The sequence below is a fragment of the Lampetra planeri genome, chromosome 2, assembly GCF_965212315.1.
Source record: "Lampetra planeri chromosome 2, kcLamPlan1.2.h2, whole genome shotgun sequence".
In the NCBI taxonomy this organism is placed as follows: domain Eukaryota; kingdom Metazoa; phylum Chordata; class Hyperoartia; order Petromyzontiformes; family Petromyzontidae; genus Lampetra; species Lampetra planeri.
This window is the reverse complement of record NC_136108.1, coordinates 43230-66349: the sequence shown is the minus strand read 5'-3', so window position 1 is coordinate 66349 and position 23120 is coordinate 43230. Positions and strand designations below refer to the sequence as shown.

Below are 23120 nucleotides of genomic sequence, written 5' to 3'. Positions count from 1 at the left end.
TGCAGTTTCATGACGAGACCAGCGAGCCTAAATATTTTTATACACATACATGAAATAAGTTACCTGGAGTATGGAAGGCGAGGACATGGAATTAAGGGGTCTACAAACATTACATTGGTGACATACTGAGATAGTAACAGGCACGTGCTTATTGCCCGCGCTCCATTCAGTTACTGAGGGGTTGCGCAATCAGAGGGGAGGCTGAGCTCGTCGATGCCTCACCTCTCATCTCTTCCTGTATTTGCAGCGGAACTCCGCAAATTTGGCGATTTTTATTATAAAAAAAATATTGTAATCGTACAGAAATTACATTTATAACACAGATCAGTGGAAAAATCTTAATATTTATTTGATTTGATTATTCTTTTTTTTTACTTTTTGTAACAGCTATTTTCATTGGAGTATGACAGGTGAGGCTCTGCCTCCCCTGCCTCCCTTGACCGCACGTCCCTGCATAGCAGGTGTTGCCAAAAATATTTCCAAAATCTTAAACAAACACAAGATCCAGGTCCGATTCAATACAGTACACAAAATCCGTGGTTTGATCCCATCTGTGAAGGATGTCATTCCTGACATGCAATACCCTGGTGTCTACAAACTAAGTTGTGTCTGCGGTAGCAGTTACATTGGGGAAACGAAACGACATGTCTCGGACCGTGTTCTCGAACACAAGGCAGATTTGAAACACGGGAGAACCAATACCTCTGCCGTGGCTGATCATTGTTATAATGCAGTGGGCTAGCACGATATTGTTTTTTTCCGAGACCAAGGTACTCTGCAAACCGTCGGTCTACCATCAAATATTTGTCCATGAAGCCATCCAGATATATAAACACAGAGACAATTGCAACCGAGAAGATGGGTATAAGCTGAGCAATCATTGGAAGGACGTTATTAACCAAGCAAAGTCGTAACTTGCTGTGGTGCTTCCATCCTTCCTGCCGTTTGGCTGCTATCTCCGACTGTCTGAGTTGCATTTCCCTGTTGGGTGCCTCTGCATTAACGGGCTGGGGTCTCACTAACATGGCCACCTCTGCTCCCTTAGCCTCGATGTATCGATGGTTCTGGCTGTCTCCCTGGCGCGACCACCGTTGCGGTGGTTCTCTTGCGTTGACGCGCTTGCTCCTCACAGCGCAGCTTGTGTTACACATAGACGTGACATTAACTTGCTAATCTCCCTAATCTCTCTGTCTAATCTCGTCCATTAACATAGTACTAATTTCCCATTAACACTGCTGCTCTGCGCATATGCGGGGACGATACTCTTATGCGGCAACGAAAGCTCATTTCATGCTAATCTCTTTCTCTAATCTCTCTCTCCCTTATCTACCCCATTAACACAACTGACATGCTTGCGTGCGGGATGGAATTCCTTTCCAGCTCGGACCCTGCCTATTTGCCCTTGGCCAACATATATAACCTCTTGTTGTAACAGCTCTCTCGCTGTGTTTCTTCCTGTTTAAGCAGTTCCACTGCTGGATTATTTTTACCGCCTGAGGACGATCGCTTGTGTTGCGATCGAAACGTCGTGATGTTATTTATTTTATTTTTCTACCTACGTGACTTTACCGAAAAACCAAAGAGTATGGATTCCTGCAGTCACGAAAGCTTAAAATCAGGATTGGTACGAATACGAAACACATGAGCAGACACACGACGCTTGTTTCCCAGATTAATCTCTACACATAAAAATGAAACTTATTTTAATAAAACTCATATTCTGGACAGCGACGGCAATGGTTATTTTGTGTTTTGTATTATTTAGTTTGCCGTTGAACGAGGAACCATATCTGCCAGCATCCTTGCCAATAAATGTCTGGCGGTTCACATGCATTGGATCAAGCAATCCTGATTCTGCTGATGAAACACTGAATATCAAAACCGGTTCTGAGTTTGCATGTATTGCAAACTGTATTGAACCCAATGCTGTTGGAGAAAAAAAACACTCCCATAATTAGTTGTGGCTTATAGGATGAAATTAGGCCATTCTCCGGCTGGACCACACCACCCACGACATGAGGGATCGAATAAAACGACACAGAAATATAATTTTTCAAGATTCGGGCGATATATACGTTTGTATGTATGTTGACCTTCTTTCGCACCGCACGTAACCAACTGTGCTATTCATAGGTGCCGAGTTGGCAAGGCGGACGGTGCAGAATAAGATGGATAGCAGAGATAAAGCAGAATAAGATTAAATAATCAAGAAATTGCAATCCAATTAAATGCTTTATCGACTCGTTTCGGTTATATTCAAAACTCGATTTTGTCCAGAACTAGTTCATAACCTATGGCCCTGCAAAGGAAAATAATTAAATTCCATTGTCATACTCTTCTCACAATCCTCCCATACTCGGAGCACGAAAACGAATCTGCTTTTTAAATCCTTTATATTAAGTTTGCTTGCTTGCTTAGGACCGTGCAAATCTTTCGGTCGTTTTTTAACCCACTTTCCGTGATCCAATCGAGCTGACATTTTGCACACACACTCGTTGTGCGTGACAATGCATTTTTGTGAAAAAAAATTTCCAAAATTTTACACTGTTTAGGGAAATTTTTTTAAATATTTAATTACCAATTGTTTAATGCTGCCAGACAATCATCTGACCCATAGGTGGCAGCCATCTCAAGCCGCCCCGATGCCACGCATATAAAGGATTTATAGTAAAAAACTTAGTTTTTACGGGTTTACTTGTTATGGTATCAATTACGAAGACAATATGTATTGAGTTTTGTTTTATATGCTCTAGGCTTCAAAGAATATTCTGGCGAATTACATGAATAGGATGACCAATTGAAAAGTTAAAATGTTAAATTAATCGTGTCAATATTTTATATTTGTTACTCCCACCGATTCGGTGTCGCTATAACTGTAAAGTATGTCTTCTGTGTTCCAAGGGATCTCCCGTTTGGCCAGTTACCCAAATAGTTTCGGTGGCAACAGCCCGCAGCCACGAACAGAGTTCGATTTTGACTTAAAACTTTTGTGACCGCAGGAATTCATATTCTTGGTTCTTTCGGTAAAGTCACGTAGATAGAAAATAAAAATAATACATTTAAATTTTGTATTTATACAAAATAATATATTTTTTCAATTAAAAATATATTTATATTTTTATTTCTATCTACGTGACTTTACCAAAAGAACCAAGAATATGAACAGAGTTCGTATTGGGGTTAAGAGCCTCGACAGCAGCCAGCCAGAAAACTCGAGGCAGATTATTTTAAGATTACAGTAGTTATAATGGACCGTGTTAAAAGTTTAATCGGTTCAGGAGTCACACAAACAGTCATGCAGCTCTAAGGGCTGCTTCGTTACGTTATTCACATCAAGTTCAAGTTCATTTATTAGGTATAGCCCTGTGAGCCATTCGGCTCTTGAATCGGGTGCAACCGCAACAAACAAAAACATGAACAAAAAAACATCTTAAAGTGACTAAGTGCAAACAGAAAATCCAAGAAAAGACAGCAAAATATTGCAGAAAAAGCACCGTACACCAACACTGTGTGCAAACATCCCAGTGGGATGCAAGTCAAACAACAACCACAAGACAACTTAGATTAAGGCCATCAGTCTAACTCTGTACTACAACAAACATGGCCAAACCGAACTTTTTGAAAATCACCAAAATAAAGCCATAAAAGCAATGAAACAGTGTTCATAGGAACTGTGATCGAATTTTCACAATAAACGACGTAAACAACATGTACCACCAAACCTTGCAGCCATAGCTGGCTGCATGAGTCACTCCACAACAGCAGGAGCATCAGTCGGAGTGTCAACATTTTTCAATGCACCTTTAAGATCAGCACACTAAATCAAAACACAGATCATACTTTGCAGCGATCATCCGGAGCGAAACATTTTATTTTAGGCCACTGAATTGCAGTGGCAGCTAAGGGTGTACAACTCCTCTAGAGCAGTTTTGAGTGAAGATCTCATAGGTAGTGATTCAAGTTGCAGTTTATTGGCAATAGCATTCCAGACCCTGGGGGCATCAATAGTATGCATTGGGACTTGAAATAATGAGTTGAATGGCTCTTGTTATTTTGGTTGCCGTCCCCTGGTCTAAGCGAATTAATATAACTTTTATGAAGAGTGGATTGACCACACACAAGCTATTCCTCCCGTAAATGCAATGTGATATCTAATTTAACTTTAAATGCAAATTCGTCATACTGTTCAATTATGCAAGAATGTATTACTCAACAGTGACGAGAGGTGTACATTTATTTGCCTATTAAAAGCAGTTAATGAGTATACTTTTTAAATGATTATCAGGCCCCAATGTGTAAAAAGGTCCTCATAGCCACGTTCTCTCTGGCCTCCGTGTGCTTGTGTCACGTGTCCCCTGGTGCGAACTCGTCATTTCCCCTTCCGGTCCCTCCACCCCACCTTTCTCAGCCCCCTCCTTCATCCTCCCCTCCTCCCCCCAGTTTCCGACATTTCCGATTCCGGTCCCCCTCCCCTTGTTGACAAGATCCGCAATCCCCCTCCAGCCCCGCCCCTTGAAGCCCCGCCTCTCCCTCGTAAGCCCCGCCCCTCACCCCACTAGGCCCCCGCCCCTTTTGCCTGAGGCCCCGCCCCCCCGCCCCCTACAAGGACTCGGCCCGCCCACCCAGGGCCCCGCCCCCCGCGCGCGGTGCAGCTCGGGACCGCCGCGTCCATTATGGTCGCCCTCGTCAGCGCCGCCATGTTCGCGGAGCCGCTTTGTTGTCGCGGCGCGCGCCGCTGCCGCCGCTGAGGAGACTGAGGCGAGGGCGCGACCAGCAACGCGACGACAAAGAGCAACAGTAGCTGTGGTTCGCGGCAACGGTGCTGGTGGTAGTTGTGAGGGTGGTGAGGGAGCGGTGGTGCGGGCGGGATGAGGCGCCACGCGGTCCCAACGCAGCCTCCGCGCCTCTTAGCCAGCGCCTAGGGATTATCGTGATCCGTCACAGTTGGTATTTTACATTTGTTTTTATTAATTGCGAGGTTGTGTGTAAAATTGTGGAAACGGAGTTGGGTGCCATTTTTAGTTATCGTTTGTAATTTTTGTTATATTTTTTTTTACTGGATTATATATTTAAATTTGTTTTCGCGGGGAGGTAATTGCGGGCTCCATCTCCTCCCCGCCTCTGCTGGGGGAGGAGGAGGGGGGAGGAGCGGCCCCTTCTGGAAGTCGTAGCAGCGAACATAAACACGTGGCAGAGTCTTCTGCCTCTGGAAGAAGCGTCTACCACCTATGGCAGAAAGAAACAAAACGACTGCTACAACAATAACTCCTACAGAGGCAGATGTTGTTTTGGTAGGCGGATGTGCTGCCGCTTAGAGACCACAGGAGAATAAGCAGCGTCTACCGCTTCAAGAAGCAGAGGCGGTGGCGTCCGGTGGTGCGGAATCTGCTGCCGGAATAAAGATTTGGAGAGGGAGGAGCGTCCGCGTCTTCCGGAAGGAGAAGCGGGGGCGCTGTGGAGGACTGTGGAGCAGGCGGAGGCGGCGTGCGGAATCCACCCCCCATCTCCCCCGCCCCCTCCCCCAGTCCCCCCCCCCGCCCATCCCAAGCCCCCCCCACATCCATCCCGCCCGCGCCCGGCGCGGCCTGGCGGCGGTCGCCATGAGCAAACTGGGGCTGTCGTTCCGTGCCAGGGCGCTCGACGCCTCCAAGCCGCTGCCGATTTTCCGCGCGGAGGATCTCCCCGACCTGCAGGAGTATGTGTCCATCAACCGCACCGTGCCGCAGATGCCCACGGGCATGGAGAAGGAGGAGGAGACGGTGAGTGAGTGAGCGAGCAGCGCTCGGATTAAGAAGAGTGGACGGGTCGACCGATGCGGATGTGTGCTGTACGGCGTCGTGACTGGCGGGACTACCTCTGCTCCCCTTCGCCGTGTCTCTGTCTCCGTGTCTCTGTCCCCGCTGGGGGTGTTTTGTGAAGGCTCCGTGTCCGGCTTGACGCGTCTTTGTGCGACAGCGTCACGTGACGTACGGGTCACGTGATGCGCCATTTTGGGATCACGGAGGCGTGTCGACAGCATGTGTGGAGACAGGGTAACAACGTGTGTGTGTAGTGTAGAGACAGGGTAACAACGTGTGTGTAGTGTAGAGACAGGGTAACAACGTGTGTGTGTGTAGAGACAGGGTAGCAACGTGTGTGTGTGTAGAGACAGGGTAACAACGTGTGTGTGTGTAGAGACAGGGTAACAACGTGTGTGTGTGTAGAGACAGGGTAACAACGTGTGTGTGTGTAGAGACAGGGTAACAACGTGTGTGTGTAGAGACAGGGTAACAACGTGTGTGTGTGTAGAGACAGGGTAACAACGTGTGTGTGTGTAGAGACAGGGTAACAACGTGTGTGTGTGTGAGTAGAGACAGGGTAACAACGTGTGTGTGTAGAGACAGGGTAACAACGTGTGTGTGTAGAGACAGGATAACAACGTGTGTATAGAGACAGGGTAACAACGTGTGTGTGTGTAGAGACAGGGTAACAACGTGTGTGTGTGTAGAGACAGGGTAACGACGTGTGTGTGTAGTGTAGAGACAGGGTAACGTGTGTGTGTGTAGTGTAGAGACAGGGTAACGTGTGTGTGTGTAGCGTAGAGACAGGGTAACAACGTGTGTGTGTAGAGACAGGGTAACGTGTGTGTGTGTAGTGTAGAGACAGGGTAACAACGTGTGTGTGTAGTGTAGAGACAGGGTAACAACGTGTGTGTGTAGTGTAGAGACAGGGTAACAACGTGTGTGTGTAGTGTAGAGACAGGGTAACAACGTGTGTGTGTGTAGACAGGGTAACGACGTGTGTGTAGAGACAGGGTAACGACGTGTGTGTGTGTGTAGAGACAGGGTAACAACGTGTGTGTGTAGTGTAGAGACAGGGTAACGTGTGTGTGTGTAGTGTAGAGACAGGGTAACGTGTGTGTGTGTAGTGTAGAGACAGGGTAACGTGTGTGTGTGTAGCGTAGAGACAGGGTAACAACGTGTGTGTGTGTAGAGACAGGGTAACAACGTGTGTGTGGAGACAGGGTAACAACGTGTGTGTAGTGTAGAGACAGGGTAACAACGTGTGTGTGTAGACAGGGTAACAACGTGTGTGTGTAGTGTAGTGACAGGGTAACAACGTGTGTGTGTAGAGACAGGATAACAACGTGTGTGTAGTGTAGATACAGGGTAACAACGTGTGTGTGGAGACAGGGTAACAACGTGTGTGTAGTGTAGAGACAGGGTAACAACGTGTGTGTAGTGTAGAGACAGGGTAACAACGTGTGTGTGTAGTGTAGTGACAGGGTAACAACGTGTGTGTAGAGACAGGGTAACAACGTGTGTGTGTATAGACAGGGTAACAACGTATGTGTGTGTAGAGACAGGGTAACAACGTGTGTGTGTGTAGAGACAGGGTAACAACGTGTGTGTGTGTAGAGACAGGGTAACAACGTGTGTGTAGTGTAGAGACAGGGTAACAACGTGTGTGTGTGTGTGTAGAGACAGGGTAACAACGTGTGTGTGTGTGTAGAGACAGGGTAACAACGTGTGTGTGTAGACAGGGTAACAACGTGTGTGTGTGTAGAGACAGGGTAACGACGTGTGTGTAGTGTAGAGACAGGGTAACAACGTGTGTGTAGTGTAGAGACAGGGTAACAACGTGTGTGTGTGTAGAGACAGGGTAACAACGTGTGTGTGTAGAGACAGGGTAACAACGTGTGTGTGTGTGTAGAGACAGGGTAACGACGTGTGTGTAGTGTAGAGACAGGTTAACAACGTGTGTGTGTAGAGACAGGGTAACAACGTGTGTGGATAGACAGGGTAACAACGTGTGTGTTTGTAGAGACAGGGTAACAACGTGTGTGTGAGGAGACAGGGTAGCAACGTGTGTGTGTGTAGAGACAGGGTAACAACGTGTGTGTGTAGAGACAGGGTAACAACGTGTGTGTGTGTAGAGACAGGGTAGCAACGTGTGTGTGTAGAGACAGGGAAACAACGTGAGTGTGTTTGTAGAGACAGGGTAACAACGTGTGTGTGTAGAGACAGGATAACAACGTGTGTGTGTGTAGAGACAGGGTAACAACGTGTGTGTGTAGAGACAGGGTAACAACGTGTGTGTGTAGTGACAGGGTAGCAACGTGTGTGTGTAGAGACAGGGTAACAACGTGTGTGTGTGTAGAGACAGGGTAACAACGTGTGTGTGTGTAGAGACAGGATAACAACGGTTGTGTGTGTAGAGACAGGATAACAACGTGTGTGTGTGTAGAGACAGGGTAACAACGTGTGTGTGTAGAGACAGGGTAACAACGTGTGTGTGTAGAGACAGGGTAACAACGTGTGTGTGTGTAGAGACAGGGTAACAACGTGTGTGTGTGTAGAGACAGGGTAACAACGTGTGTGTGTGTAGAGACAGGGTAACAACGTGTGTGTGTAGAGACAGGGTAACAACGTGTGTGTGTAGAGACAGGGTAACAACGTGTGTGTGTGTAGAGACAGGGTAACAACGTGTGTGTGTGTAGAGACAGGGTAACAACGTGTGTGTGTGTAGAGACAGGGTAACAACGTGTGTGTGTGTAGAGACAGGGTAACAACGTGTGTGTGTAGAGACAGGGTAACAACGTGTGTGTGTGTGAGTAGAGACAGGGTAACAACGTGTGTGTGTAGAGACAGGATAACAACGTGTGTGTAGAGACAGGGTAACAACGTGTGTGTGTGTGTGTAGAGACAGGGTAACACGTGTGTGTGTAGTATAGAGACAGGGTAACGTGTGTGTGTGTAGTGTAGAGACAGGGTAACAACGTGTGTGTGTAGTGTAGAGACAGGGTAACAACGTGTGTGTGTAGTGTAGAGACAGGGTAACAACGTGTGTGTGTAGTGTAGAGACAGGGTAACAACGTGTGTGTGTGTAGACAGGGTAACGACGTGTGTGTCGTGTAGAGACAGGGTAACGACGTGTGTTTAGTGTAGAGACAGCGTAACGACGTGTGTGTGTGTAGAGACCGGGTAACGACGTGTGTGTGTAGAGACAGGGTAACAACGTGTGTGTGTGTGTGTAGACAGGGTAACGACGTGTGTGTGTAGACAGGGTAACAACGTGTGTGTGTGTGTAGACAGGGTAACAACGTGTGTGTGTGTGGAGACAGGGTAACGACGTGTGTGTGTAGAGACATGGTAACAACGTGTGTGTGTGTGTGTGGAGACAGGGTAACAACGTGTGTGTGTGTGTAGAGACAGGGTAACGACGTGTGTGTGTAGACAGGGTAACAACGTGTGTGTGTGTGTGTAGACAGGGTAACAACGTGTGTGTGTGTGTGTAGAGACAGGGTAACGACGTGTGTGTGTAGAGACAGGGTAACAACGTGTGTGTGTGTGGAGACAGGGTAACAACGTGTGTGTGTGTAGAGACAGGGTAACAACGTGTGTGTAGAGACAGGGTAACAACGTGTTTATGTGTAGATGTTTGCGAAACATGGAGCCATTTACATCAACATGTGCTGCGCCGGTTTAAATATTGAGATCTGGACACAGTGCCATCAATGAGCTCCACCGGCAGTCGAGGTAGCGTTGGCTGGGTCAAGTAGACCGCATGCCATAACAGCTTCTGTTCGGCAGGATAGAGGGGACTAAATGGGCTCGGCACGGGCTATAGAAGAGATTAACTGTTGCAGTACAGGAGGATGTGGAGCCGAGTGGACTTGCCGATGACCACCACCAGCGGTGTCAAGATCGGCCTCTGTGGGGAGGAGGAAGCTCGTGAAGGACGCTGCTGGGCAATGGGAGGTAGTCACCCTCCAACAACGAGCGGAGCGCCGGTCAGCTAACATTCAGAAAGTTGGCACAGTCGGGGACACAGGTGGTACATCTGTCTGCCTGTCATATCAGTCAACCCATGGCACCTGGGGCTGCCCTGCCAGGGACCCTTCGGCAGTTCACGTGGAGTACTGTATGTAGACAGTAACTTGTAGTGTGTCTAGACGCAGTACCGCGTGTCGTGATCGTAAGACTTACAATATCTATCTTGAAAATAGAGTGTAGACAGCTGAACCGTGTATATAGACAGTACCACGTGTACAGACAGCAGGAGCACATGTCTGATTACTGGTGGTGGGGTCTGTCACAGTCCTACGTGTGTATAGACTGAGTGTATATTATGGATGAGGGTGTATGTTGAACTTCTTTCGCACCATACGTAGCCAACCGCTGTGCATACAATGATCACTGTGCACACAAGACCTAGTGTGTACAGGGTACACCTTGTTTGATGTATACTGTACCTGCCATGTGCACATGACCACCCGCAGTATGTTGACGTTTCGCATGGCCCATGGGCCAGCAACCAAAATAATGAGAGCCATTTTTTTCGAATTTGCTAAAAACTCTATTTCAAGAGCCGCAATGCGTGTGTGAATAAGAGACGATGGTCCTGAATAGCAAGTCAGGAAGGAGTCCTTAAAGAGCTGCAGGTTTTCGACCCCTGGCCTCGTGTGCAAACGCGTACCACTCATCGACTTGACAAACACGCACACCTAACGTATATTGTACTGTGCCTACTATATACGTCTATATGCGTGTGATGTGTGTACTATCCACAAAACATACTCGATATAACACTGACATTGTATGTCGATGTTATATATATACTGTACACTCAATGCATTGCATTTGGTGTGTACTGAAGTGCTAGTTCAGTGGTTAGGACACTGCGCTGTGAACCCGGCGAGCCGACTTCGACTGTACTCGTTCGTGCGTGTGCCTGTTGGTAGATCTTGTGTGTTGTTGGGTAAAGGGTGTCAGAACCAGCCTTGGTCCTCGCCTAGGTTGAATCAGCCTTTTAAATTAGAGCCTAGTGCAATTGGGAGATAAAGGTGCCTTTGAGTGCTGTTGACCACATTTTGGGCTCGCTAACAGGAGGATTTTCCCAACAGTGCTTAAGGATACATGAGTTGCGTCTGTGCTGTGTAGTTGGATGGCCGGTGAAGTGCTTCTGTATGGCCCAGTTCATTTGTGAAGGTGATCTGTATTTCAAAATTTGGAATCTGTTAGGTGTGTGAGTTTGTAATTATGGGCAGTTCATAAATGTGTTTTTTTTACATTTGCAGAGGCCCAAAACTTTCGATGCTCTAACTCATTTCTTGAATTGAGCAATGTTATTATTTTCACTTGAAGAAATCAGATGGTATGGAATTCCAAAGTACCCCAGTGCGAGGAAAGCAGAAGACAAAGGTTTACGTGAATAAATTAATGGGTGAGTTGGTGTGTAATCTGCAGTGTGGTGGTATCTTAATACAGTGTGGATGAAATGAAAGAGTCGGACTGGTAGATGGAGTCCACAGCATGGTGGAGTCATCAATGATTGAAGTTCATCAAACGGTCAACAAAATCGAAGAGTGATAATGATGCGATTGCCCGCTAGTGAGTGAGTAACTGGAACCAACCTGTACGCATATGTGCGTAGTGTGGTGTTTGGTTCGGAGTTCGATTCCCGCTCATGGCTAATACCAGTGACGATTATGTGAACCGGTCATGGGTATCTCTTAGGTTGGCTCGGCCTCAAATGAGTACCTGGTTCAATGTATAAACAAAGTCACTCGTTAGACACGCGGCTGGGGGTGGTGTTGACCACCCACTCTTTCGCGGACCGTGCCGTCTTTATAAGTACTCTGTAGCAACACTTGCCCACAAAGTATGTTATGTCAATACGGGGGGGGGGGGGGACTTTTGTCCGGCTTTAGTAATGTGTGTGTTTGCTAAGACATATGCGCGATTCACGTAGCTTGAACTACTTAATCTCAGCAAAGCATGGCGACACTCCGCTCTGGCCACACTTTCAGAACAACACTGGTGCACAATTATTAAAACAATTAATCATGGTAACATCTGTACTATAGTACTCTTATGTAGCATTACTAATTAATAATTGAATTTTCTAAATATTACCGAGAAGTTAACTGCAATTGTACTTTTTGTACAATGCATTTCATACAAGAATAACTGGTCAAGTTGCAGGTGAGAATAAAATTAGATTTTCGAAAAAGAGCTATGCAATATTATAATACACTGAAATTGTCTTGGAATTTTCAGTGTACGGTTGAGTAAGGGCTTGTTATGACTGGAAGGAAGCAAGGAACCCATGTTATTGATGCTGAGATTTGACTTTGAAGCAAATTTCCTGGGTTGATGGAAGACGAAACCTAAAAAGGCTGCGCGTTTCATGCAAGGTGCTTCTTATTTCGGATCACAGGATCGCAGTCCCGTTTTATTCCCGGCTGGTCTTGGCTTGCACTGCAATACGCAAGGTGGAGTGGTCGGCGCACTGCGCTGTGCTCCCCGCTACCTTCGTTCGATTCTGGGCCACCTCACAACATTAGTGGTGAGTCATTTGAACCGGTTCCTCACCAGAGTGGTTAAGTCTGCCCAAACAACCATGATAGTGGCGATGTGGGGAGTCCATCATTGGTTTTATAAAGGGCCTAAATTATTGTGAATTTGATTTAGCGTTAAAATCTGGTGATGTGGCTGCTGTGGTTGCCTGTGTTACTATGCCCCCTATAACATATCATGTCCTCTCCAGACAACTTTGCCTGGTCCCCTTTCTTCTCAAGTGTTTCCTGAATATCTTCCTCTTGTATCCCTTGTTTGCAGACCCTTTTAATTGCTTACTTTTTTCTTTATTTTTGAGCGAGCGGATTGGTGAGTTAGTCGCTTCCCCTTCCCTTGCTCCCATCTATTTTCTCGTTTTCCTCTGTGTTTCTGCAATCTGAAATGCTACGTTATGGCCGCATTACTAATGTACGTTGTAAGAGCCACTAGGTGTATGCTATGGAGTGGCCATGCTGTGTGAGTTGGTGTGAAACGGATGCGTGCTTATGCTGCAGGTTAGCCGACTGGGTAGATTGATTGATTGAGTGAGCAGGAGGTCGCGAGCCCAATATGTTCCCATGTCGCCTGTCGTTCACTGTGGGCTCGTATCTGGCTCGCAAAGAAATGCACAGAATAATCCATCATATGCACACAAACTCCAGCGGTGTGTTTCTCACGTGCGGTGTTACATAACAGAGGAAGGACCCCATCCCACATTCAGATTGGTAACTTTTAAAATAATAGAAATGATTTACACCTTTGTTATGTTCACCTGAAGGAAAAAATTAACCCATAAAAACTAAGTTTTTCACTAAATCCTTTATATGCGTGGCGGCTAGAGTCCTCTCGTCTTCTGGCTTGAGATGGCTGCCACCTATGGGTCAGATGATTGCCTGCCACCATTAAGCAATTGGTAATTAAATATAAAAACATTTCCTAAAATGTTGAAACTTTTGGAAAAAAAATTTCACGAAAATAAATTGTCACGCACAACGAGTCTGTGTGCAAAATGTCAGCTCGATTGGATCACGGGAAGTGGGTTAAAAAACGACCGAAAGATTTGCACGGTCGTAAGCGCGCAAGCAAGCAAGTGAACTTAATATAAAGGATTTAAAAAGCATAACTTTTACGGTCTCGAGTCAGTCTTGGTTTTGACCCGACTGCGTGAATGAAATAACCAGCGTGGCAGTGACTGATTCCTGTAAACAAGAGCACGTGCTTGCACGCCAGACGGTACAGCGATTGACTCGCAACATCGTCTCCCACTGACCTTTACTTTAGCACTGATCGTAGCACACGGTACTGAGGTAATGCCCGTGTCCCTTTTACTTCACGAGGCCCTGCCACACGTATTATGTGTCTGGTATTTTTTTGTTATTACTTCAAGTTTTCTGATTGAGTAAGGAACGGTCACCACCTGGACTTGCTTGAGATGTTTGGCCACATGCAATTGTTCTTGTAAGAGGGCTTATGATGCTTCAATACGTGGCTCATCAGTGTTTTAATGAAATTGGCAGCATCTTCGGTGATTATAGATGGGAACGTGTGGTTGTTTATGAGTTTGTCACTGATAACATTTTCGGATTTCGAAGTGTGCCCTTTCGAAAACCTCGTCAATCCCAGTATTTTAAGCAAATATATAAAACGGCTAATAGCTGCTGTGGGAACATCAATTTATCACTGCCAAAGATACATTGGTTGTGTAAAAATCACCAGAGACATCACAGCCCAGATATCTGTTGGGTTTGTTTACATCTGATGCACATATTAACTTTATGGCGGTACCCGGGGTTCCATGGTACCCCGGCTCTCGCATAATGTCAGTGATGCAGTAATTTTTAGTCTGTTGATGGTCGGCGCTGCGGCAATTGACTCATCCCGACGAGCTCTACACGATGCACTATTCAAAGTAGAATTTTTCGATAACGGATTTTTTATGCTAATGTTTGGCGTTTCGACATCACGGAGTAGCACTGATTTCAGCACTGATTTCGGATTGATTGGTACCCCAGTCGCGGAGTTAAGTACACCCCTGGAAAAAATAGTGTCCCAGAAATAGAATATTTAATTGTCTCTGCCATTTTGTATTATTTGGTACCCTGGGGTACTGCTTTAAGGATCAGATTACCTCCAGAACTGCACAGCCCCTCCCCCAAACCATTCTGCATTCAAACTAACTTTGTCCGCTGCTTTTTTTAATTTCTCTATTTCGAGTAGGGACCATGATTGGTGGCACAAGGCAAAACCTTTAGTGACGACTCACTTGTTTCAACAGCTACAACCCACAGATTTAAGCCATTCTTAGCAAAAACCTTTCGCCACCTTCATGTTTTTCTTTGCGATCTTTGCTCGATATGGAATTTATACGTCATTTAATGAAATTTATGTTGCCTTGTCGAATTAATATGGGATACCGAGGAGTGTTGCGTTATACCTACGCATAAGTATACATCCATTACCAACTCAGCTGGCCCCTTTTAAAATAATTTGCATTAAGTCCCATATATTCTGCGTGTCTTAGGACGCTGGGAATTTGCTTTGAAATGAAAGCATTTTGTAATAAAGAATCTCATCAACATAATCTGACATGGTGCCGATGCCGCCACCTCTCACGATTCCACTGTGCAATAAACCTTCCAGCACCTGCACACAAGCTGATTTCATTGCTCTATCTCCTTGATGGATGTACTCTCAGACATGTTCCATTTCTTGGCTGCCACAGTAGTGAGATTTTATCGACCTTGCCTGGTATGCAGGAGGTAGTGGGTTCGATACCGACCCTGATGCCTGTATTTTTAGCGTTTCCATGTTCTCCCCGTGGTCGCGTGTATTTTGATCTGGGTCTTCCAGTTTATCACTCTACATTCAGAAACATTGGTTTAGAGTATTTGGCTGCTATAAATTCCCACGTGATAAGCCACTTCGTTGATCTATCATTTGTGGCCTGGTTGCTTCTGAAAAATAGCTATATAGCTCAGTGGGCCTTGCCTCGTAAAATATGTTTTTTTGCAAAATCATCTCAGATGGCCCAAAATCCGGTTTAATTCGGTTTTATTGCCTGTTAATCCCTATAATTATAGCTCCCACCAAAGAGAAGACAAACAACACGTTCCGCTACAAGATGATGGTTAAAGGTCGCAAGACACCGATGGAGTATTGGCTGTCCATGGCAGTGAGTGGCCTGAGCTGCAAAAGATCGCCGTCAAGCTGTTCAGCATTGCCACGTCCAGTACTGCATCCGAGAGGAACTTCTCCACCACGGCCTTCGTTCACTCCGAGCTGAGGAACAGCCCGAGCGTGAAGTCGGTGGAGAAGCTCGTCTTCATCAAGAGCAACATTCCCGCCTTCGACGGCGCGGTTGAGATTATCGAAGAGGACAGCGAATCTGATGACTGGCGCCGATTGACGACAACTTGACTTGCCGGATTAAACCATGTTTTTTTTCAACAAAATCGGGTTTAAAAAAAATAAAACCAATGACCCGATTTAAAATTTGCAAAAATCGGCTTTTTTCCACCCTTGCTTCAAACCGCGACATGTCCTACTGAATCTACTTTTATAAATAGGTTGGATGATGTCAGTCACCTTAATATGTTCTCTAATCCTCATGCTCCTCTTTCCGTCTTGCAGTGTAATTCCAATCCTGTATCTCTTCACACTTTGCACACCAGTTTTTGTTCCATATTTTTTAATTCGTGACCATGTTTCAGGGTCATATGTCATAGCACCTAGTGCACACTGATTAAACACATTTTTAAGGCAAAATTGTGTCACTTTTCATCGGGACAGTGCCAACCGTGAGCGGCTCTGGCAGTCAAAGCTGCATCAGCTGGGTCATGTAGCCCACATGCCCGTGGAAAGTGATTCAGATAATGAACATGAATACACGCTTTTTCATTAAGTTCAGCGTTCCAATCTGCTCTCATCCACCACTATTTCATCTTTTTTATTATGATCTCCTTTCAATAGATGTCCCAGGCACACTCACTATGTGCAGCTGGAATGCAGACTGCCCTGCTAGCTTTAATACGGTAGTTAATTTTTTTGTATTGCAGTATTTGAAAATTTCACTTTATGCGAAGTTGAATCGGCCATTTGCCATGGTCATAATTTACATATGATTCGCACTCCGTGATATTCTTCTAAAAATGAGCATTGCGGCATTGTGCATCTGTTTTATACGTTTTTGCCACGATTCACCGAGTTAGTCAAAACTATAGGCAATCCTCGCTTAGCGCTACCCTGTAGAACGCTTTTTGTCCTGGGGCAAGTTTATACAAAAAAATGGAAAAGGCGCTTCAGAGTGAGAACACAGGTTTGGCAGGAAACGCACATGCCACAATCTTTTTTTACATTCACTTGGCCAATAAGAGCAATGTACGCTCAGAGCAAGCGGCACTAGCCAGTTTTTTTAAAACACACCCGCCAGTGTGTTTACTCCACCTTAGTGGCTTTCTGCCTTATTTTCGTGTTTTTGGGAGCATTTTTTACCCTGAAAAAGGCCTCTTAGTCAATCTTTATTTTACGTGCCAATATCTCTGTCAATAATGTAGGCATCGGTGCACATTACAACGGAACAGGAACAGTACAGGGGCATACAGCAACAGGAATGAGAAGTAACCTGTCCCGCCCTCAGCGGCTAACACCGACTGATAAAAGTTAATTGCAATCACGTGCAGGATGAAGTGCAACCGTGCACAACAAGTAACATGAGTAAGGTAAGTAGTAAATCAAAAGAAGTAAGTAAAGGCATAAAAAACATTATAGGAAGGCAATTCTGAATAGATGTCTTGCACAGACCACTGAATTGAAAGAGGTCTGCAAGTGTTAGTGCTGGAAATGTGGCCAAAGTGTCGAGGAAAAGGATCACTGGATATTAAAATGCAAGTGATACGGCGAGTCGAGGCTGGTGATGTGTGTTGTGAGCATCAGTTGGATGCCCTGATGAGTACCATACAGAATGCTGATGTTTTTAAAATAAAAAGAATACATTTAAATGTAAAATGTTTAGCATCTGTATTATTAGCGCTATTGCCGATACCCAAATGAAGCCCTGATATTTTGTTCATACATAATAAATAACAGAGTCGGGAATGCATCCTCGTATATATAATATAATATAATGGCCTTTTTAGCGCTGATTTGATTCGCGCTTCTTTAGGAACGCATCTTGAGTGCCAAGCGAGTTTTGGGACAGGTACCTAATTTCTTCTACCCATAAATCTCAGTTTTTTCTGCATCTCAGTGCAAGCTGCAGCTAGTGTTAGCCATCTAGCTAAAAATAATGGGTGTTTTTTTTGGCACACTTTGAGCGTCTGAGAGCAAGGCAGAAAATACATATAAAATCTTCTAGCCGTCTCGTTTGCTCTTCGTACATATTCTTTGAGTCGTGCATTTTTTGTAAAAAAATATATATTAGCACATGTAGTAGTAATAGTTAAAATACAAATTTACAGAAGAAACTCTATGCGGGATTGAAATATCCAGTGCCAACCCGTGCATTTTTTACATGCCTTGTGGTCGGCCACGATGTGGAAATTTGTGCTGTCTGCAAAAGCCTCTCCCGTTTTGAGAAACGTTTTGAGTAACGGGAGAGACTGCATCGGCTACTAAATTGGCAAGGGTGCAAGGCTGCACACTGCAGAAATTGCCTCGGCTCACACGTTGGCATCAAAGTGCCCGTCTCTATGCCTTAACGCTGTGGTCCCTCATACCGAGGGTTGTGGCCAGTGGCTGCTGCCATTTCAGGAGTTTCCTTTCCCCCCTTCGGTTACCAGATTTGGAACTGTTGCTATAGTTATGACTAAGTGACCAAAAACAAGTAAACCCGTAAAAACAAAGTTTTTCACTATAAATCCTTTATATGCATGGCGGCTAGAGTCTTCTCGTCCTCTGGCTTGAGATGGCTGCCACCTATGGGTCAGATGATTGTCTGCTAGTATTAAGCAATTGGTAATTAAATATTTAATTTGTTTTCCCTAAACAGTGTAACATTTTGGAAACATTTGTTCACAAAAATTAATTGTCCCACACAACGAGTCTGTGTGGAAAATGGAAAATGTCAGCTCGATTGGAAGTGGGTTAAAAAAGGAGCGAAAGATTTGCACGGTCCTAAGCAAGCAAGTGAACTTAATATAAAGAATTTAAAAATATATTCGCCTGTGGAGGACGCAGGGATCGATCCCGCGACCTTTGGCATGGGAAGCGAGGGCGCTACCAACTGCGCTATTCCGCCACGGCCTGTGGAGGGGTTACGCTCTGGGCTCCTACACTGTGACGTTCAGCCAAAGCCATGAATGAGTTGTATTTGAATAAATGTAAAATAATTTTTTTTTGCCTAAAAAGTGTAAAATTTTTGAAATATTTTTTTCACGAACATTAATTGTCTCGCACAACGAGTCTGTGTGGAAAATGTCAGCTCGATTGGATCACGGGAAGTGGGTTAAAAAACGAGCGAAAGATTTGCACGGTCCTAAGCAAGCAAGCACGCAAGCAAGCAAGCACGCAAGCAAACGAACTTAATATAAAGGATTTAAAAAAGCTTAATTTTTCACGTTGAAGGACATGTATGGGAAAGGACCAAATTATTGTTTTCTTATTGTTGTTTACTACTGCAAGCTGGATTGTGCAATCCTGCCCCACTTACAACATGTTTTGCCACCCTTTGATTTGCGGTCAGGCAATTGAAAAGTTTTGTGATTGTGTGCCCAGTGTTTAATCACACGCGTTTTTATCTAGGTTGGAGAAGGGATTGCCGTTCTAAAAAAACAACACAATTGAGTTCGCTGCTTTGAATTATTTCTGGCCCAAGTGGCGTTATTAAACACTCGTTCCCTTTGCCGTCAGTGATGACATTGGTAGATGTTGTAAGCGACCTGTGTTGAATTGCTGGCATTGTTATTGACAGAATTTTGATCGTAGGCACATGCAATAAAAAAATGTAGATAGGCGTGCTGTAATATTGTCTGGCACATAGCTCCATGTGGAAGGTAAAAACTACAATGAGTAATACAGAACCACGGCCGTGGTCAGACTCGTCGTAGCTCAACTAAGTTGCCTGTTAACTAAACGCCAATAATATGCAGTACATTACACAATAACATACTGAAACATAAATTAACATAAAATTTACTTTACATACCTTTCGTGTTGAGGGTAGACTCATTGACCCCAAAGACTCTCCCCACAGATGCAACCCTTGCCAAGTACAAACTTATCAAACCTGTCACTTGTTTTGCTTTCTCTGCTTTTTTCTTACCTTCACTCGCTGTATTTTTCGGGTCCATGAATAAGGGGAAAATGTATATGAATGACCAACAAATAGAATCAAAATATGCATTTGCGTTGCGACGCGGTCTATGCGCTGCAAGAATCAACAAAACATATAGACAGCTGATAAGCTACAACGCAGCACCACGGGTGGTACGGAGGAGAACCGTGGCCTTGTGAAATTTGTAAATGCATGTTGAGGACCCGGGCTTACCCGTGGATACTTAAAATTTCCAGGTCGTATTGCTAAATTTGTATACAGATAGTAAACCGTGTGTACATTCCGTGGTTGGCGAGGGATTGCTGTGCAAGGAATAGTCTCGTAAGAAAATCTGTGCTGAATCTCCTGAAACTCTTTGGTTCTTTCGGTAAAGTTACGTAAAAAGAAAATAAATGTAATAATAATAGAATACGACGTTTCGATTGCAACACAAGCAACCATCATCAGGTACGAATGAATGAGAAAACAAACATAGCAAACTTAGAAAGAGAATGCAATATAACCCAGAGAGTCTGCTAACACAACAGTCAACATCCTACCTGGTTGATTAACGTTCTTCCAAAGAATGCTAAATTTGAGAGAGAGACAAAACACAGACACGGAGACAGACGGATACACAAGTAGAGAAAGAACATGTGTGTCCCTCTCTGTGTCTGTGTGTTATCTCTCTAATTGTGTGTCTGTGTCTCCGTGTCTGTGAAATTTACACCTTGTTCCCTCTGTAAATTTCACCCCCACCCTCGCGCCCGTTGCGGGGGTCCCTTCCTCCCCCCCTCGGATTGGCCGATGTTTGCTAGCTCTTCGATCTTTTACTTGCAAATTCCATCCCTAGCCCACTTGCCCTTGGGTTGTGCCCACCACAAGCGTATGTGGCCTCTGGTTGCGGTGGCGCACTGGCTACATTTTCTCCTGCCTCAGCAGTCCGCCTGCTGTGTTGTTTCACCTGAAGACGATGGCTTGTGTTGCTATCGAAACGCCGTGATCTATATCTAAATGCATTTGGTGGGAATCTTCAAATATGCGATGAGAAAACCCGTGATGGGCAAAGTTTTGGTGTATCGCTGCATGTCAGTGTTACCCCTCACCCGTCCACTCCAGTGCTGACGTTCCCCGTGCTTCCATCTTCCCCTCCCTCTGGTTCCACCCCATGCAGGAACACCACTTGCAGCGCGCCATCTCGGCGCAGCAGGTGTATGGGGAGAAGCCTGAGCACATGGTAATCCCCGTGCCAGAGGCGCAGAGTAACGTGGCGTACTACGACGGCCTCTACAAGGGCGATTTCAAGCGGCCCAAGACCTTCATCCACCTACAGCGTAAGCCTCGTGCGGAGCGCTCGACATGTGGTGCAGGATGCAGATCCGCTCTTCCATGGCTGCAGTGTCTTTTGGTTTTCGCTCCAGCTGAGCTCTCACACCATTGGTAAAAGTTTTTTCTGGTTATGCTGTGGCTGTCTCGGGTAGCAATGTGATATCCGCTGTCGTGGGCTGTTCTCTAACATGAAGGGTTGCACTGCTTTGCAAGGGATTTGAATGGATTTATCCATACATTGGCCACCAACACGCTTCTACTTTAAACATTACAACCCATTCTAGTCCCCAGCACGTTGACTTAGCTCACGTGTTAAAGTTGCATCATATATAAATTTTATTACAAGTACTCATAGGCTAGGGGGAATATCCCCATTGCCCCTCCTCCTTCGGGAGAGTATTCTGGAAGATTACAGGGAAAACGCTCAAGCACACGGAGGTGTAAATCTCATTCGACACTGGCCTTGGCAGTGTTTTGGGCTGATAGGGCCAGGAGTTCATTTGCAGGACATCTGTAGGGTAGCGGTTTGTGGAGCTCGCCCCATACCTTCACCAGCCATAATTGTGTGGACATTCGTGTGAACACGCAGAAGGGTAGCTTTGGGAGAGCTGTCCTTTCGGTTGCGGTCTCAGTTATGCCTGATGGGGTTTGGAGGGGGAAATAGGCATTTTTCCCCATCTCTAACTAGGCTCTGATACAGGTGCTTATTTATCTAGCCAGAGCGTGTCAGTGACCATCAAATAAATAAATAAATGTTATATACATTCAATCTGGTTTTCATAGTTGTTGAGCGACACTTTCCACATCACAAGATATCCTTTGTTTGCTGAGACGTATGATCAAGCTCAAGCTCGCAGAACGAGAATCACTTTGGATGGAGTGTTTCACACTTTGGATGTGACAAGAGTATTAAAATTATTTCTCTCGAGAATGGTGGGCTGGCGGAAATCGCACCAGCTGTTCGTCTTGTATGGGAACTTGGTCATGGGAAATTCTGGCTTTAAAGTGCGTATTTCCACGGAGCTAAAGGAGTGCATTTGGCAGGGCGTCCAACGGGCTATGCATGTCATATTCTCCCTGCCCCGCCCCCTCCCTTGCAATGCGGAGGAGGGGCAGGGTGTGGAGGGAGAGGGTCCCACCTATCTGGAAAAAAATAAGTTTAATTTTATTAAAAGTTTTTGGGTTCATATACAACCATGTTGGCAAATGCCATATGAACAATATCACAATGTGGTGTTCCAGTTCACTCCTAGAATGCATTATTTTTTTGTAAGACATTTTTTGTTATTGGTGTTCAAAATCCAATGGTACAGGTGGAGTAGCAGAGAAAGGGTGAGACGGCATTTAACAGATGCACGGTTCGCATAACGAATTTCTCCACCATGATAGGGGAACGGACGGGAGCTCTCAGACTTGCCGCCCGACCATGGCAGGGTAAAAATTGGGGACCGAGTACTTGAAGGGGAGGAATTGGGGAAAAAGGGCATGGAAGGGGTTAAGGCAATGTCACCAAACAAGACAGATATAATAACATAAATGCGACGTCTGAGTTTTTTTTACTTCCAGGAGCAACGATCACTTATGTAAAGATGAGGGTGGCGTAGTGTCCGGAGTCCATCCTGACTCCCCTATCCCTTCTCCCCGGCCCCCAATTCCATGGTTACTCATGGTGGGTTAAGCAAAATGGGGACCATGTGGCCACATTCCCTCTCCTTCCCTTTTAACGTATGGCTCAGACGTTCCATACCCACCAGGAAGAGGAGAGTCCTATGCCACAGTCCACAAAGGGCGGTTCACGGTCTTTCCAGTTCGGTAGAATAGTTTTTCTCGGCACTTTTGAGGTTTTGGAGTAGGGTGTTATAGTAACTTGTTAATCCTTTTGGTCTGAGGGCCCAGTAGGGTTGAGTCAACTGAAAGGCTTACCCCCATGTTGCAAATACGGTTAAAGTAGTCTGTAATATCCTGGTAAATGCTGAAGAGCCGCATGGCTCACAGGGTTATACCTAATAAATGAAACTGGAAACTGAGATATCAGAGCATGTCAAAAAGGCGTGCGACTGTTTGCAATGTGCCCGGAGGGCATCTCGGGCAGTCTTGGGAGCAGTTATTGAATTTAGCTCTCCTGTTGTTCGTCATGTAGGTCCTGTAGATTAACTTGAATTGGATGAGTTTCACTGACAGTGACTTGGGGCCTGTAACTGGGGCCCGCCATATCTGAGTCC

General features: G+C 45.4%; 1 protein-coding gene across 2 annotated transcripts in view; it reads left to right on the top strand.

Annotated features, from left to right (window-relative positions):
- Nucleotides 1-4651: 4651 nt before the first annotated feature.
- LOC144724393 (enhancer of polycomb homolog 1-like) overlaps nt 4652-23120 on the top strand; it is a 42679-nt gene continuing 24210 nt past the window's right edge. The window contains exons 1-3 of one of the 2 annotated variants that reach the window (XM_078603493.1): nt 5672-5759; nt 11060-11205; nt 20744-20903. In XM_078603493.1, the coding sequence (XP_078459619.1) occupies nt 20804-20903 (100 nt within the window). In that variant the 5' untranslated portion in view covers nt 5672-5759; nt 11060-11205; nt 20744-20803. Of the gene's footprint in view, nt 5760-11059; nt 11206-20743; nt 20904-23120 lie in introns of both variants that reach the window. The other variant, XM_078603486.1, reaches the window with a different exon arrangement.